At 48.8% G+C, this 17,224-nt stretch overlaps 1 protein-coding gene across 1 annotated transcript; it reads right to left on the bottom strand.

Annotated features, from left to right (window-relative positions):
* Positions 1-737: 737 nt before the first annotated feature.
* Positions 738-4,359, bottom strand: LOC131237453 (FT-interacting protein 3-like). Its single transcript, XM_058235221.1, has one exon. The coding sequence runs from the start codon at positions 3,949-3,951 to the stop codon at positions 910-912; it is 3,042 nt and encodes a 1,013-aa protein (XP_058091204.1). The 5' UTR covers positions 3,952-4,359; the 3' UTR covers positions 738-909.
* Between the last annotated feature and the right edge of the window lie 12,865 nt (positions 4,360-17,224).

The raw sequence follows: 17,224 nt of genomic DNA, 5'->3' as shown, positions 1-17,224 counted from the left end.
GAACTGACGGTTTGGATATCACAGATACCTAATGATGCGACCAGCAGAACTCGGTGACGTCAACACACACCAGCCAATCGGTGGTGTGTGGTACACCAGCCAATCCGCTTCCGACATCAACGCTTGGCCACGTCCTTTCGCTCTGAAAAAATGTGGCACGCATTTTTGGCCCTCGTTTCCCACGTGTCAAATACCGACACGTGTTTAAGATCCAATCCGCTCATCAGGCAGATCCTACAACGTGGATGCCGAGTCTTAAAAAATCAAAGCGATTGGGTGACAAATCACCATCTATTGGCAACTGAAGCAGCCTGACATCCGCATAGCAGAGCCTGTCGGATGAGCGGATAGGATCCCTGACACGTGTGCACATTGTCAATCGAATGGACGATTAAGAGTAAATCACCAAAGTGGTCCAAATTGCAAGGGCAGAGTCACACGGCCACCACAATCTGATAAGCTAATTTTCCAGCCATGCTCCATCCGCGATTATTCCAACGGCTTCGACGGTCTGGATCACCGTACAATAATGGCGCGTATACCGTGTGGATAAGTCACCCCCCACGTTCAAAATAGTGGGAAAGGGCAAAAGAAAAGGACACATATGCTTTTGTTTTCGCAAGGTGAAAAAGCTAGTGGGGTCCACCTCAAAAGTCCCGAATCCCAGAAAAAATTCATAAAAGCAGAATCTCCCATCAGACCGACCTTTCCGTTCTCGCCACAGCAAGAATCCGGACTTTTCTCAGCCATGCATATCCCATCTCCTTTTTTTTCTATCAAAAATACTTTATTAATACATACGTACATATGTATAGAAATGGTGGTCCACTACAAGAACGTGGCCAGGATTGAAATGGATTTTCACTTTTTTTTTTTTCCTTTTTTTTTTTTTTTTGAAAATCCCCATTTTCAGATAAGCATGTCTGATTTGGCGGGTAACCTCTTGTAGAAATTGAAAGGCGCGGATGGCAACTTGCTCCTGAATCTGGGATGTCGGAGCAAATACAGGCCGTAGATCACAGCCACCACCTGGAAAGGGGTCACGTACAAAATCACGGCCAGGATCAACGATAACATGATGAAGATAGCAGTGGCTCGTGGGTCCCGCCAGCTGAGTAAGGCATGGGCCCGCTCTCCCTGCGTGGCTAGGTCCCCTGCCACCGTCTGCATACGCCCCGCCACGCTCCGGAGCCGGTCGTACCTCATCCGTACAATGTCGCTGGGCCGCGATGTCGGGAAAGTGTCGAATTCCTCGTCGAGTTCGTCGGGGTGGGCCCGATCGGCGTGGGACAGCCTCACGTCCATGTGCGGTGGGTCCCGCGGCCGGAACCGGTAATTCCATATGCCGATCATGAAGAGGTAGAGGAAGACGGTGGGTAGGATGAGCTCAGGGTAGCAGACGAGGATGAAGAAGAGCACGTGCACGAGGCACGTGGTTACCGGATTCTTCCAGTTTCGTACGTCGTCGAACCACTTTCCGATCATCAGGAACCCCGACAGCAGCGACGTTATCCGGTGGAAGTTCGCCTTGCTCCGCCGCAGGCTCCACATGTGCGAGTCCACGTCGAGCATGTACTCCACCACCTCCCGCCGCAGCGGCGGCTCGGAGCGGCTAAGCCGCGCCGCGACAATCAGGGTCGCCTGCCGCCGTAGGAAGTCCACGTGCAACACCGGGATGGGCTGCACGTAGTGCATCTTCGGCAGCAACGGCCTGGAGTAGAGCGTAAGCATGTTGATCCAGGCCATGCACGTGAATCGGACGGCTAGATGCAGCTCCCCCATTTTCTTCAAGCCCGATGGATGGAGTACCAGAAGCGGGTAATAGTGCGTGTATATCCTATCCATTTCCAGCGTCGAGAGCCGGATCCGAACCTTCCCGATCCGCTGATCTATGGGCCCGTCATCCTTCTTGCCGGTGATCTGGCAATTGTCGAAGACGGCAATGGTGATGACGGTGCATGGATCGTGGACTTCCCACGTGTACTGCTCGTTCCACCTCGGAATCAAAGTGTCCAATGCCGTTCGGGTCCGGATCCATTTGGACCCGTATTTTGCCACGCAGTACGCATCGGTGGCCCGTCCTTCCTTTGTCTTCATCGGCATCAGGTTCTTCGCGTTGAGGATCCCTAATTCCAGAATCCCGATCATCGGCTTCCGGAGATGCTTCGCGGACGGCTGTAAATCACTGCTGTAGTGGGTCGACTCATCGAGGACGTGATATCCAGCGTCCAAACAGAGGCTGAGATGGATCTTGCTTGAGAATTTCACCTCCTTCTTCTTCTCATCGGTCTCCGCAGAAGAAGATGGTTTGTCGAGGTTGAACCATCGCGGTGGAACTGGCTTATGGTGGTCCAGCCGCTGCACGGCAGCCGACAGCGGCAGGACCTTCCACCCCAACGGCTCCGACTTGTTGGGACCCACCCGATCTTCGACGGTGATCACCAGCCTCTGATCCAACGGCTCCGATGCGACGAACATCAGCTCCTCATTCCAAGTCGGATCCCGGGTCCGGATCTGACTAGTACGGGTATACTTCATCTGATTCTCTAACTGAACCTTCACCCACGGTTCCGGCACGCGCCCTTTCTCAGATGGCACGAGATCCTGCGCCTCGATGATGAGGACCCGAAGGTAGTAGAGCTTAGGAGAGTAGTAGACCTGTGATCGGGTATGGATCTCGGCTTCAACGGGCAGATCATGAGCATCTGCGTGCCGGGCCTCTGAAAACGCTTCGTCGGCCTGAGTTCCCATCCAAACCGCAAGCATCACCTCTCCTTTCGCTTTCTCCCCCTTCTTATCTTCCAGCTTATACCACTGCGGCGCCAGCGGGCTGTCCGGCGGTACTCGCACCGGCACCTCTGTAAGGTCGAATGTCAGACGGCCCACGAAATCATCCTTCAGGAAGTCCTTATCCTTCACCACCACTTCGATCAGACTCGATTGCAGCCGTTCCTTTGGAAAGGCGAAGACCTGACGCCATACAGGGTTCTGATTCTTCTCTATGATCTTCGTCACGCCCTTGTAATTTCCGAGCTTTACTTCCACGTACGGATCCAGGCTGCCGGTGATATCCATCACCGGCAAGTCTTTCGCCTTCACGACATTCACATAGAGATAGTACATCTGCTCCACCAGATCGTACGTCGACGCCGTCTTATCCCGCCGGTGCCCGTACAGACGGCCCGGCAGTGGCGGGGCCGTCTCCACCAGCCCGAATTCCGGCGGCTTCGGGGGCATTTGCACATGGTGGAGGGTCACCGGGACGCCGCCGACGAACTCGTTCCGCGAGTGGTCCGTTCGCTTCGCTTCCGACGGCTGGGATACCGGCGCCGGCGCTGGCTTCATGAAGTCGAAGATCGGCGGGCCCGGCGGGGGACCCGACCCGACCGAGTACCATGATTGGGTTTCGTTGGCCTTGTTCGAATTCTTCTTGTTCTTTTTCCTGTTGCTGTTGTGGTCGTCTCCGCCGCCGCCGCCTCCGCTGCCCTGGTTGACGTTAGTATCCGGCGGTGCGATTGGGGGATCTACTCCGTTGGATAGTGGTGGGCCGGGTGGCGAAGAGTCGTAGACGGCGTAGATCTTCAGCGCAATGTCGCCGCGGATGTGGGAGAAAAGGCCACGCTTGTCGAGCGGGTAGCGCTGGACGGCGGATTCGGATTCGGATCTTGGGACGGAGACGCCAGAGATCCGGACTCGACCGAGGAAGTTCTTGTGGTGGCCGCGTTTGCTCTCGTTGTAGACGGTGACGTCGATGGTCTGGTCGGGGAGTTGGGCCGGGTTGGTGACATTGAAGGTGAGCCGTTCGTTCCAGACGGGGTTAAGGTCTTTGGGCTTTGTTTGGGTCCTGTGGCGCTGGTCGTCGAAGTCGACCTCAACGAAAGGGCTGGCGGAGCCGTTGCCGTCCTTGGGCATGAGGTCGCTCGCGTCCTGGACTTCCACAACGAGCTTCATCGTATTGGTAGATGGTGTGCGTGTGTGAGTGAGTAGTAAGATGAGGTTTTTGTGTTAAAGGAATAGAGAAAAGGGGGTGTGTTTTTATCAAAAGAGAGGGTGGAGAGATGTCTTTCTTTCGAGAGACGGATATGGGAAAGGAGAGGCGCGGAGGAAGGGAACATTGGGAGAGAGAAATGACGTTTGGTGGAGTGAGGTGGGCCCAACATTTCTCTCTGTCTGTCGCGACTTGGGATTAAGCATGTGGAAGCTCTCTCTGGGGCCCACACTGTGAGTTTAATAAATGATCTGAACTGTCCATATAGTATAAACTATGTTATAAGAGAAATATCAATGAAATTACCCAGAACGGATGATTGTCGCCTTCGATATTTATATACGAATTTACAATAGTGAAGAGAAGATATCAATGGCTGGGATTAGGGTATGAAAATCAAAGCCTAGGATCATTTATGAAGAGTGGTTATTGGTCAGTAGCTTTTAATGGTAGTAGAGAGAATATGAGAGCTTCAAATCATAGGAGAATCGCAGACTGTGGGCCCTATTGGGTGCCGATAGACACTAGATTCTCAGTCGCGGGAGACGCAAAATGAACTCCTCTCACTATATGGCGGGAGGGGTCGTGGATCGATGGTGAGATCTGTGTGTTTTTTCAAGGAAATGATAAGGGATGCGGATTGCCTGCGACAGCCTGTCGTGGGGCCATCTTGTTATTTGTAAGAAATCTATCCCGTCCATTCGTTTTGACAGGTCATATTAGGACACTGGCCGAAAAATGAGGTAGATCCAAAACTCAAGTGGGCGCACGGTTGGAAAAAGTGGTATGTAAATACCTACCGTTGAAACCTCCATGAGTCGACCGTAATGTTTATATGCCATCCCTAACGTTCATAAGGTCATTCATACTGGAATGAACTGAAAACACAAGAACGTTAGCCTGATCCGAAACTTATGTGGCCCAGGAATGTTTCAACGGTGGTCATTCAATCCTTACTGTTTCCTATCTTACAGCTCACTTTAGTTTTAGATGTGCCTCATTTTTTTGCCACGTGTCCTAACATGAACCTGGAAAAACAGATGGACGGGGTAGATTTCTCAAAACCATCAAGGTGGGCCTCACCTAGCTTGCTGTTGTACGCGTCCGATGATAAGGTAAGAGTGGGAAGAACCCAAATGATTACAGCCGTCGACGTGGCAGAGTGATGCAGCAATCGGAGCCGTCCATTTAGTGCGAGTAATTACGGATAAGTATCTTTGAAAATTATTACGTATTAGAGAATTATACGCATAATTAAGTCTTTTGGACTTTCGCGGTTGACCGTTCGCATTTTTTCGTTTACTTGAAAGTATGTGTTTCGAAGCATTTAGGGTAACATCTACGGTATAAAAACCAGATGAACGGTCCAGATTGATATTTCAACCTACCACGTGTACTACATCGAGATGGTTCTGCCAATTTCCGGTTCCGGCTCTAACGTATACACTCCCTTTTTACATTTCGTGGGTCATTCGCGCATCTGCACGTGCCTGCATGATATTCATGTGAGGTTTATCTTTCAAGTGGGCCAGCCTGATTTCTAATCTTATGCATCATCAATGTGGGGCCCATGTGATGACCGTCTCGAATCTTGGACGAATATGCCACGTTATCATTTCTGAGGCGCATGTATTTGGTGTACTCCTGCAAATAACATTCCTATATGTGCCTTTGGTGACTGTACGCAGCGTCCATGTACATCAATTCACACCGTCTAAATCGAAATCCAAGACTTTAACCATCTTACTCCATTCGTTGAGTTTGATTGCTGACCCATCTCTTATCAACCAATTGTACCCTAACTGTAGGGAAAATATGATAAGTCATGTCAATCAGCTGATGGAATGTAGCAACTCCACGGACATAGTCTGGATTTAACAGGCGTGAGCCACAAGGGGAGATCTTTAACTACGCAGGCCTGTTTGTTTTTCAAAGAAATGGGAAATACCCGAGTAAATAGTAATAATTATTTCCCTCCGTGGTTGCCGCACACTTTCCCGTAACTGGATTGACGGCCTACTTTTTTGAGGTAAAAGTGATAAATATTATAAGACATTTGTGTGTCACACCATGATGCATATCATATATCCACACTGTTCATCTATTATATGAGATAAATTTATGATATAAGCCAAAAAATGAGGCATATCCAACGCTCAAGTGAACTACACCATAGAAAAATGTGAATTAAATACTTACCGTTAAAAACTTCTTAGAGCCATTGTTTCTTTTGGTATGAGCCAGTTGAGTGTTAAATCTAACTCATTTTTCTCCTCATATCTCAAATGTTGTGATAAAATGGATGGACGAAACAGATATATCATATACATCGAGATAGGGTCCTAAAATGGCCACTACTACTTTTGAACCGGTTTCCAAGAAGTGAAATCCTCGTGAATATTCAAACAGGCGAAACGGTAATAATCACCCATTTCCAGGGTATTTACTTTTTCCCGGTGAAATGATGAAAATCAAACAGGCCTTAAAGGACACTTAAAAGGGTCCTTCAGATGCTGCTCTGCACCGACTGTATTCATGGGTTGGCTATTAATTAAGCATAGGCGGACTAGACCTTGGCCTAACCTCAGTCTAACCCATCCTCTAGGCCAGCCATGGGTCGACCGTCAATCAGCAATAGGTTGATTATGGATTGACCATACCTTAGCTAATAGCCGATCGAAGGCTAGTCATTCACAATCAACCACAGTTTGGAGGAGAGCGAGTCGACGAGCGTAAGCCATCCAAACATACAGATACTTCAAAATTGATCGATGATCGGCTGAGTTCCGTCAATCATTCCCATCTAGACGCTTAGAGCCGAGCCAAGGAGTTGGCACGATATCAAGATCCTCTCAAGATAACGTTCGATTTCGAAAATCCAGGAGATCGAAGATCTCGGGATCGTCTTGGATAACGATCAATCCCCTTCAGGAAAAGTTTTATACGCCACGGGATTACGTTGCCTCTATAAATAGAGGACCTACCCACGGTGCAAGGTACGCATATACATCCACTTCTCACCCCTGAACCTTTACTAGTAGACCCAGATTCTAGGCCTAACTTTGGCATCGGAGGGTCCCCTGAGTTAGCTAAGGTCTCCTTTGTCCTCTTCCTGTGCAGGCACCAGGTTCTCAAGTGCTGAAAGGAGGGTGAGCCGAAAACTGCATCAACACTTTGGCATCGTCTGTGGGAACAACATTACAAGTCGTGATCTGCTCTATCGAAGCACTATGACTTGTCATGGCAAGAGGGAAGAAGAAAGCCTAAACCCCTCCAGATGCGGTTCCGATCGTAACCTTGCCGCCAACAGAACACAACCCACAAACCGTGGACCGGCCAGAACGACAAGAGAGCCGTCAAGGTTCCCTGGCTCGTCGAGCCACCTCAAGCTCGTCCAGGTATGGTGAGCGGGACACCGGTGGGAGTAGACAACGGGATTCACTGGAAAAAGAGGACGGAGATATGAGGACCGACATGAACTACATGAAGCAGATGCTGGAACGAATGCAGCCTACACAAATGCAGCAGTCCAATCCGGGGGAAGAACGGTCAAGCGACGTCCGACAGTTTGCCAATCCTCAACCGTTTGCCCCCCGGGCCGCTCCTTAGCCAAGCTAGCATCAAGGGCCTCCCGAGCCTGTTCCGACTCACGACTCGGAAATGGCTACACTTCCCGCTTTTGACCTTTGGCACGAGATGGACCGGAGGAGATGCAACCAATCCCCGGCCGAGGGAACGGTGGACAGCGAAGCACCCTTAAAGGTCGTGTTCCTAGCTCGGAAGAAAGAAATTACGAACATAAAACACAATCAGACGAGCAATACATCTGGGCTGGAAGACAATGAATCACCATTCGTGGACGACATAATGCGCACTCGGCTCCCTGATTGGTTTCGCCTGCCTCAAATTGCGTCATACACCGGGAAAGCTAACCCTACTGAACATATAGAGTCCTTCCGGAGTTATATGGAGTTATATGACGCCTCAGATGAGGTAATGTGTCGCACCTTCTTGCTCACCTTAACCGATGCTGCCCAACTTTGGTTCAAGCAATTGAAACTGAGGTCCATTAGCTCGTTCGACGAGCTTAGCGAGGCCTTCGTCGCGAACCTCATAGGGGGTAAGAAAAGGCTCAAAGCCCCAGCCCATCTCAACAATGTGGTCCAAAAGGACGGAGAGCTCCTCAAAGACTACATTCAGCGTTTCAACCTCGAGTCATTACAGGTCCGAAAACATTCGGACGAAGCGGCCCTGAATTCCATCATGTAAGAGATAAGAAACAAAACATTTCTCTCTTCTTTAGATAAAAATCATCCATCCACTTTGGTGGAGTTCATGGCCCGATCGCGAAAGTACTCTAATGCCGAGGAAACTAGAATCTTACGAGAAGCGACTCAGAACAGAAGCTCCTCAGCCAAGGGATCGACAAAGAAGGACGCCGACTTAACTGACGCCGGCAAAAAGCACAAGGAAGATCGGTTAAGAGACGAGCAAAGGTTGAATAAATGACCCAACAGCAAGTTCACCAACTATACCCCTCTTAACAAGCCCCAGGAACAGGTCTTGATGGAGATAAAAGATGAATGATTCATCAACTAGCCGCTAGGATGCAATGCTGACTGACGCAGTAAAAAAAATATTGCCACTTCCATCACAATCATGGACACAACATGAGTGACTACTACACTCTAAAGCAAGAAATCAAAAGGCTCATTCGTGAAGGCCATCTCAGTAAGCACGTATACGAAGGAGCCAACAGTTATTGTCGACTTCCTAATAGTCAACCAATCTTCGATCTACAACGGTATTCTCAATCGTCCTTCGCTTTATCTTCTCCAGGCCATAGTTTCAATATACCACCTTTCCATGAAATTTGTAACCGAGTCATAAGTTGGAGTCGTTAAGGGAGATCAGCACAACGACTAGCGTTACTACGCCACTGCCCTAAAAGTTCCATCCGAAGTAGCAACGATTGAGTCCCTAGACCCGCGCGATGAAACTCCCAAGCGAGGCCAACCAGTGGCAGAACTCGTCCAGATCCCTTTGAATGAATTTGATCTCTCTAGAACCGTTCGAGTTGGCTCGTCTCTGACTCCGCCGTTGAAAGAGAAGTTGGTGACCTTGTTGCACTGATACGCCGATGTCTTTGCATGGTCACACGAAGACATGCCCAGGATCGATCCTTCGATCATCACTCATCGCCTCAACATCGATCCGACCTACAAACTGATCCGACAGAAGCGGCGTGCCCTCAACCCTGAGAAGTATACCATCATTGAGGAGGTCAGCAAGCTCCTTAAAGCTAAATTTGTCGAAGAAGTGTACTATCCCAACTGGGTAGCTAACATCATATTAGTCAAAAAGGCCAATGGGAAGTGGCGAGTTTGCGTAGATTATACCGACCTTAACAAAGCCTGCCCGTAGGACAGTTTTACTCTTCCTAGGATCGATCAGTTAATCGACAGTACTGCTGGGCACGAATTACTTAGTTTTATGGATGCCTACTCAGGATATAACCAAATTGTAATGCGCCCCTCTAATAAATTGAAAATCACCTTTGTCACCGACAAAGATCTTTATTATTATCGAGTGATGTCATTTGGTTTAAAGAACGCATGAGCAACCTATCAAAGGTTGGTCAATAAAATGTTCACCCAACAAATAGGGCAGACGATGGAAGTATGCATTGACGACATGCTCGTCAAGAGCATCAAAGCAGCCGAGCATATTACCAACCTTGAAGAGATGTTCTTCATCCTCCAAAAATACCAGATGAAGCTAAACCCGAGCAAATGCGAGTTCAACGTAAGCTTGGGTAAGTTTTTCGGCTTTTTGGTTAGGCAGCGAGGAATCGAGACAAATCTAAAGAAGATCCAGGCTTTGCTCGACATGAACTCACCGAAGACGATCAAAGATATTTAGAGGCTGACTAGAAGAGTTGCTACGCTCAATTGCTTCATGTCCCGAGCCACAGATAAATGTCTCCCCTTCCTCAAACAGTTGAAGGGTCCGCAGATAGTGAACTGGACAGAAGAATGCAAAACAGCCTTCCAACAGTTGAAACGGTACCCAGGATCGCCACTGTTGCTCTCCAAGCCCGAACCGGGCAAAACACTGCTGATCTACATAGCGGTATCCGACGGAGCTGTAAGCTCGAATCTGATTCGCGAGTATGTGGGGAAGAAGTTTCCAGTTTACTACGTCAGCAAAGCACTTGTCCCGACAGAAACAAGATATCCGACCTTGGAAAAAGTGGCCCTTGCGCTAGTTATCTCTTCCCAACGCTTGTGGTCATACTTCTAAGCTCATTCGATTATTGTTTTAACCGACCAACCGTTACGACAAATACTCTAGAAATCAGAAGCATCCAGATGTCTCACCAAATAGGAGATCGAGCTAAGTGAATTCGACATTCAGTCCAAGCCCTGAGTAGCAATCAAAGGCCAAGTAATAGCCAACTTCATCGTTGAAGTCACGCAGCAGTCTGAGCCAATCGTGGCCAATCCTAACCAGGTCGATCCACCTAAAAGCTCGGCTGACGCTTAGTTTTCGGAATAGTCTGATCCCACCTCCCTTCCTACCCAACCGCATTGGCGGCTATACATTGACGGTTCATCCAACTTCAAGGCAAGCGGGGCAGGGGTCATCTTAAAAACTCCCGATCATACATACATGCAGTATGCCTTGAGACTCGAATTTCAAGCTTCCAACAACACTGAAATATGAAGCACTGCTCCTCGGACTCCGCTTAACAGCCAGCTTAGGGGTCACTCACCTCGACATATACAGTGATTCACAGTTGGTCGTCAATCAAATAACTGAGTCTACCAGAGTAGGAAAGAGCGGCTGAAAGCTTACCTCTAGAAAGTAAAAGAACTTATCAGTGGTTTTTAATACTGTACCGTCATCCAGATCCCGCGAGCAGAGAATGCCAAAGCTGACTTGCTGGCTAAGCTCGCCACAGCCGATGAAGATGAGATCCCTAGGTCCGTCCCGATCGAGTACGTCGCCAAGCCGAGCATCGATGAGACCGAGGCTGCGACCGTACTCCCAATTGACTCGGGGCCCTCTTAGATTAATCCTATCATTCGTTACCTCGAAGTAGACGAGCTATTGGAAGACAGGGCTAAAGCCCGACGATTAAAGATTCGAGCCACTCGGTACACCTTGCTCAACGGAATATTATACAAGAAACGATACTATGTGCCTTTGCTAAAGTAATTGCGACCAGACGAGGCCAACTACGTCCTAAGAGAGATACATGAAGGCATATGCGGAAATCACTATGGGGGACGATCCTTGGCTCATAAGGTGATACGATAAGGATATTACTGGCCAACCATCCAGTATGATGTGGGGAAGCTTGTCCATAGTTGTGACAAATGCTAAAGGTTCTCTGTCGTCCCTTGGCAACCGCCTGAAGAGCTCACCCGTATGGCTGGCCCATGGCCTTTTGCTCAGTGGGGAATCAACATCATTGAACCTTTTCCTACAGGAAAGGGTCAGATAAAGTTCATCGTCGTTGACGCAGACTACTTCACCAAGTGGGCTGAAGTTGAATCACTGGTCAAGATAACCGAGCAAAAAGTCACTGATTTTGTTTGGAAAAACATTATCTGTTGATTTGGAGTGCATCGGACCATCATCTCCGACAACGCGAAACAATTCGACAATAAGCAGTACCGAAAGATATGCGAGAAACCTCGGAATCAGAAACATATATTTGTCTCTGCGCTATCCTCAGGCGAACAGGCAAGTCAAAGCTGTTAACAAGATCATCAAATAGCATCTTCAAACTAAGCTCGACCGAACTAAAGGAGCTTGGGCCAAGGAACTTCCTAAAGTTTTATGGGCCTACCGAACTAGAACCTGAACTGCAACAAGGGAGACCTCATTCTCCTTAGCATTTGGGTCAGAAGCCATCACCCCGATTGAGATCGGACTGCTGATCGCCCCAGTAAGCTCGTTCGATGAGCAAGACAACGAATAACTCCTGGCGCTCGGTCTCGATCTCCTGAAAAAACGTAGGGAACAAGCTCGACTTTAGACGATCGTCCATCAATAACAAGTGTCATGATTCTACAATGCCCGAGTTAAAGTAAGAAGATTCTGAGCTGGAGACTTGGTCCTTCGAAAGACATTCCAGAACATTAAGGAGGTCGGCGCAGACACGTTGGGGCCTAATTGGGAAGGACCTTACGTGATTGCTAACACCATCCGACCTGGCACATATCGACTGGAAGACTTAACCGGCCAACTACTGCCTCACCCTTGGAATGCTGAGCATATCAAGATCTACTATCCCTAAATCGATCATCAGACAAAGCATCGCCCAAGTTCTATTGATAAACATGTAAAAAATTCACAACATATAGGTCAGACAATTGAATGCGAGGAAAAGTATATTTATTGATCACAATAAGATTTACATTGGAAACGCATCATCATGTACAACGGTATTACATTAATAGAGAAGGAAAGACACAAAATGCATAAGTGTCGAAGGTCGGCGGTGCTCGGGGTTGCAGATGCTCTCGAGCTTGGCACTCAGCGTGCTTAAAACTTAAAAGGGGAGCAGAAAGGAATTTTGCTCCGCAAATTCAACTTCCATGCTTGGCTGTCTCATAAGGAGCCAACTCAGGAGCAGCCTCGAAAGTTGCCTCAGGATCAACTACGACCACCGAAGGACCAGCTACAGCCGACTTAGCTCTGGGATCAGCATCCCCCTCGGGGCCCGGATCACTAGATCCCGACCCACTCTCGTCGAAGCCAGAAAGGTCAAGCTGAGAAAAGCTCCCCCTCATCAAATTCACGCACTCAACGTAACCGTCTCGGTAGAGACAATCCCACTCCTCCACGAAATATTGGAGCGAGAGAAAGGCTTCCACAACCTCTGCCTGTCCCTCCTCCCACACCTTATCTTATGCAATGACAAGAGTGGCCTTGGTCTCCGTTCTGAGCTGGTTCCCCACCTCACAGGACCGACGTACTCGGCGTGGCATTTATCGTATGCCACCCTAGCCTCTTCCAATCTCGAGGCCAAGCGAGTATTCTCCGTTGCGGCCTCATCAAGGGACATCATTGCCGATGTCAGATCAGCCGTTACAGTGGCAACTCGAGCCTCTGTGGTCGACAGCTGAGCCTCTGCATCATCCGCACGCTTGTTGGCCTTCGACAGCTCGGCGCGAGCCTTCAATGCACACGATGCGAACTGTAAAAATAATAATAATAAAATAAAGAGTTACCATCGGATAGAGAAGTCGAACGAAGAACAAAAGATCCCGCTCTTACCTCAAGGAACAGCCTCGTCATCTTGGCGAGCGTCCGTTCCATAGAGGACTCGAAGATGTCGGCGAAATCCTCCTGGTCCTCTGGTGACTCGCCCAATGGAGAATCCCTTCGACGATCCGAAAGAAGCCCATCCTTTCTCCCTCTGTCACCTCCTTGCTGGGGGGCTCATCCCCTTCCACTTCCTCTCTCCTCTCAAGGACCTATTCTACAACAGGTCTTGGCTCGGGAACATCCCGATGCTTGGGTAGGATTGCTTCTGCCACCTTTGTACCCTCGTCCGCGACTTCTATGACAGTCAGAGGAGGAGGGGCGACCTTTCCCTGGCTCTTGGAGACCGCCCTCTGCCTCTTCGAGGGCTGAGTATCAACCTGAGGCTCGCCCCAAGGAGGAGCCTTCATCTTGGAAGGGGGACGAAAGGTCAGCCGAGCCTCAGAAATCTCTGCATCAGAAGCAAGATACGACAAGTGTCAGTAAACAAAACAGAAAAGATTTTATGACAAGTACTATTGCTCGGCTAAGGGTTATACTTGTAAGAGCCCAGTCCAAGCTCGACTTAAAAAGGCGCTCTGGTTGGAGAAGTCTTTTATAAGACCTCGCCTCTAGATCCAGCGCTCTCAGATCCTTGATTCGAGCCTCCGAGCTCAATCAAAATCCTAGGCGATGCTTGGGGAGGATTGCAGGAGTATAAATGGTCAAAAGATACATTACAGAGGTTCAACCAACTAAGAAGGAAAAATAACAAACGTCAAGTCACCTGGCTCGAAAAAATTCTGAGGGACAAAAGGTACAAATGACTTTGACCCAGCTATCTCCCAGCGACCGCAGGCCCAAAACCACCGATCCCTCCAGTGTTTGTTGGAGGAAGGAGGGTCGGTTATTAGAGATCCTCCTTTCTTTCGCCAAGAGCAGAACTAATACCAATCGGGCTACTGAGAATTCGGCCTTACTTGGTATAGATGGAGGAACTTGCTAATGGTCAGCGCTGGTTGATCCATCTTAGCCCATAGGACCGCACAACTGAACAAGTCTCTCCACCTGTTCGGAACTATTTGCCCCTGAGCCAAACCAAGAGAGCTCAGCAGATGCCGAGCAATCTCTTACAGCGGTAAATGGAGGCCGCACTGCATTACGACCTGAAAAATCGCGACCGCCTTGGGAGGGGGTCGGTTGGGCAGTTCATTTGGCCAAGGAAGGCTAAGGTCGATAGAGTCAAGGATATGATATCCAACCCGGATCCGAAGCAGGTCGTCCTCAGTCAAAACTGAGGGTACTGGCCCCCTCGACCCTTCTTCGGCCGCAGCTTCTTCAGCCGCGGTTTCATTAGCCTCATCAGCTTCGTCATCCTTGTCTGCATCAAGAGGGTTGGGCCTGCCTGGAGCAGTTTCAATCACTGTCCCCCACCTAAGAGATGAGTCAAATGCCCCAACGGATGTCACCGGCCTCTGTGCCGGAGACTCCATCACCCTCTGCGAATGCCGGAATGCGACATTAGCACTGGCCACCATCTCCACCAGCAATGTGGGTAGCTCCGAAGGAGCCCAAAAGCTGTTTGTTTCACCCTCGTCACTGTAAACTCCCTCCCGATGACTTATGGAGCTTGACATTTTTCGAAATTAAATAAAAGGGAGGGAGAAAAATGCTCATCAGAGTTTTGCAACGACGGACGGAAAATGCAAATAGGGCAGAGAAAGTGAAAGGCAGAGAGTAGAAAAGAAGATGCGCAAAAATGGGGACAACTCGGAGGCTAAGGCGTTCCTTTATAGTTGCACCATGTAGTGCACGCATTAAATGAGGAGCCGACTCAATGCCCCCTCGGACTCCCTAATCCGACATGTGGTGTCACGCCACACGCCGTACGGATCCGTTAGCAAACGTCCTGCCACGGGTCCAACACTCATTCGCCCCGCCATTGAGACGACAACGTCTCGCTCATGGGACCTCGAGAACTGAACCGACACATGTTCAGGACGAGGTAGTCCGCTTTGAAATTCGAGCTAGCTGTCATACCAGCAATAAACGCTCCATCGTAAGCTCGGACCACACATAATCCGACCCAACACCAATCTACTCCTCGGCCTCTACAAGTCGGCGTAAGGAGTAGGGGGCTCACTATTGGAGGAAAAATATGACAAGTCAGATGAGTCGGCTTATGGAATGGACCAACTCTACTGACATGGCCCAGATTCACCAGGCGCCGAGCCTGACCGAAGCCCACATGTCCGGAGCCACAAGGCGAGACCTCCAAGGAGGTCGATACACTTTCAAGGACACTCAAAGGCTCCTTCAAATGCCGCTCCATACCGACCGTATTCATGGGTCAGCTATTAATCAAGCATAGGCCGATTAGACCTTGGCCTAACCTCAGTCTGACCCATCCTCTAGGTCGGCCATGGGTCGGCCGTCAGTCAGCAATAGGTCGATTACAGATCGACTATACCTCACCTAATAGTCGATCAAAGGCTATTCATCCACAGTCAACCACAGTTTGGTGGAGAGCGAGTCGACGAGCATAAGTCATCCGAACATACCGATACTTCAAGATCGATCGACGATTGGTTGAGCTCCGTCAGTCATTCCCATCTGGACGCTTAGAGCCAAGCCAAGGAGTTGTCACAATATCAAGATTCTCTTTCGAGATCTTCAGAAGATAACATCGGATTTCGGAAATCCAGGATATCGAAGATCTCGGGTTCGTCTTGGATAACAATCAATCCCCTTCAGGAAAAGTTTTATACACCATGGGATTACATTGCCTCTATAAATAGAGGACCTACCCACGATTAAAGGTATGCATATATATCCACTTCTCATCCCTAAACCTTTATTATTAAACCCAAATTCTATACCTAACTTTAGCATCAGAGGATCCCTGTATTAGCCAGGGTATCCTTTGTCCTCTTCCCTTGCAGCACCAGGTTCTCAAGTGCTGAAAGGAGGGTGAGTCGAAGACTGCATCAACAGTTACTATCGTCGCACGTGCTACGTGGTGCATGCAGATTGGTACTAGCAATTTGGACGGGGTGGAGCGAGGTATGCATGTCACACGTGTACAGTTAGTGAGCAACAGCCGCTTAACACGATGGACGGAACAACCACACCTCACCGTGCCGCCCTGTTCTTTCTGTTGATTTTTAGTGGAGATTTTATTATTATTATTATTTTCCATCCCCAGGAAAACGTCCTGATTAATTTCCATCGCCACCGTACAAATGTCTGTACGGTCATTGGATCCAAACCGTCCATTGGATAATCTCTACCACTATGTTTCATGGAACGAAAGTGTTAATCATCCGGCGATCCTAACCGTCCAATTGGCAGCCTCTAAATTTACGGTGAAGATCGAAAATTTGCATGATCAATAAGAAATTTGCACCGTGGATCATCAACAATCTACCGTCGGGCTCGTTCAACCAACTTTACTATCATATATACGGTGGCGATGGGCAAATGGGCCATCTCATATTGTGATGATGGAATAGGTGGACCATTTTTTTAATTTTAATTATGTGGATATGGAAGAGACAATAATCGAGTTTTTTGGTTGTCGGTTTCATGTGGTGTCCAGAGAAGTCCTTTATTTTTATTTTTTATTGTGGTCAATCTTTTATCGGGTATTTGAGGGCTGATCGCGTGCAGATAGAAGTACACCAACTTCTCGTACAGCCACGTCTTTCCATTATCATGCAACGTTTGTAGGAAATCCGTACCATGAAAACGGTAGAACCTAACATGAAGATCTCTCGGTATCAAAATCTGGCAAGCCTTCTGATCAGGTGGGCCACACTGTTGGAATAAATGGACAGCCAGCGAAATGGGTAAACACACATACGTTGTCCAATGATAAGATGGCCTGCCTGATTTTTTGCCAGGTGTATGCATGTTGTACACAAGCGGCATGTTTGGAGGAAATATGTGTGTACACGCAAGGTAGTGTACTTGGGCTGC

The sequence above is a fragment of the Magnolia sinica genome, chromosome 2, assembly GCF_029962835.1.
Source record: "Magnolia sinica isolate HGM2019 chromosome 2, MsV1, whole genome shotgun sequence".
Lineage (NCBI taxonomy): Eukaryota > Viridiplantae > Streptophyta > Magnoliopsida > Magnoliales > Magnoliaceae > Magnolia > Magnolia sinica.
This window is presented reverse-complemented; position numbering and strand designations above follow the sequence as displayed.

What these genes read in the sequence shown, in the direction of transcription:
- LOC131237453 (XM_058235221.1), bottom strand. Translation starts at nt 3,951, where the DNA reads ATGAAGCTCGTTGTGGAAGTCCAGGACGCGAGCGACCTCATGCCCAAG.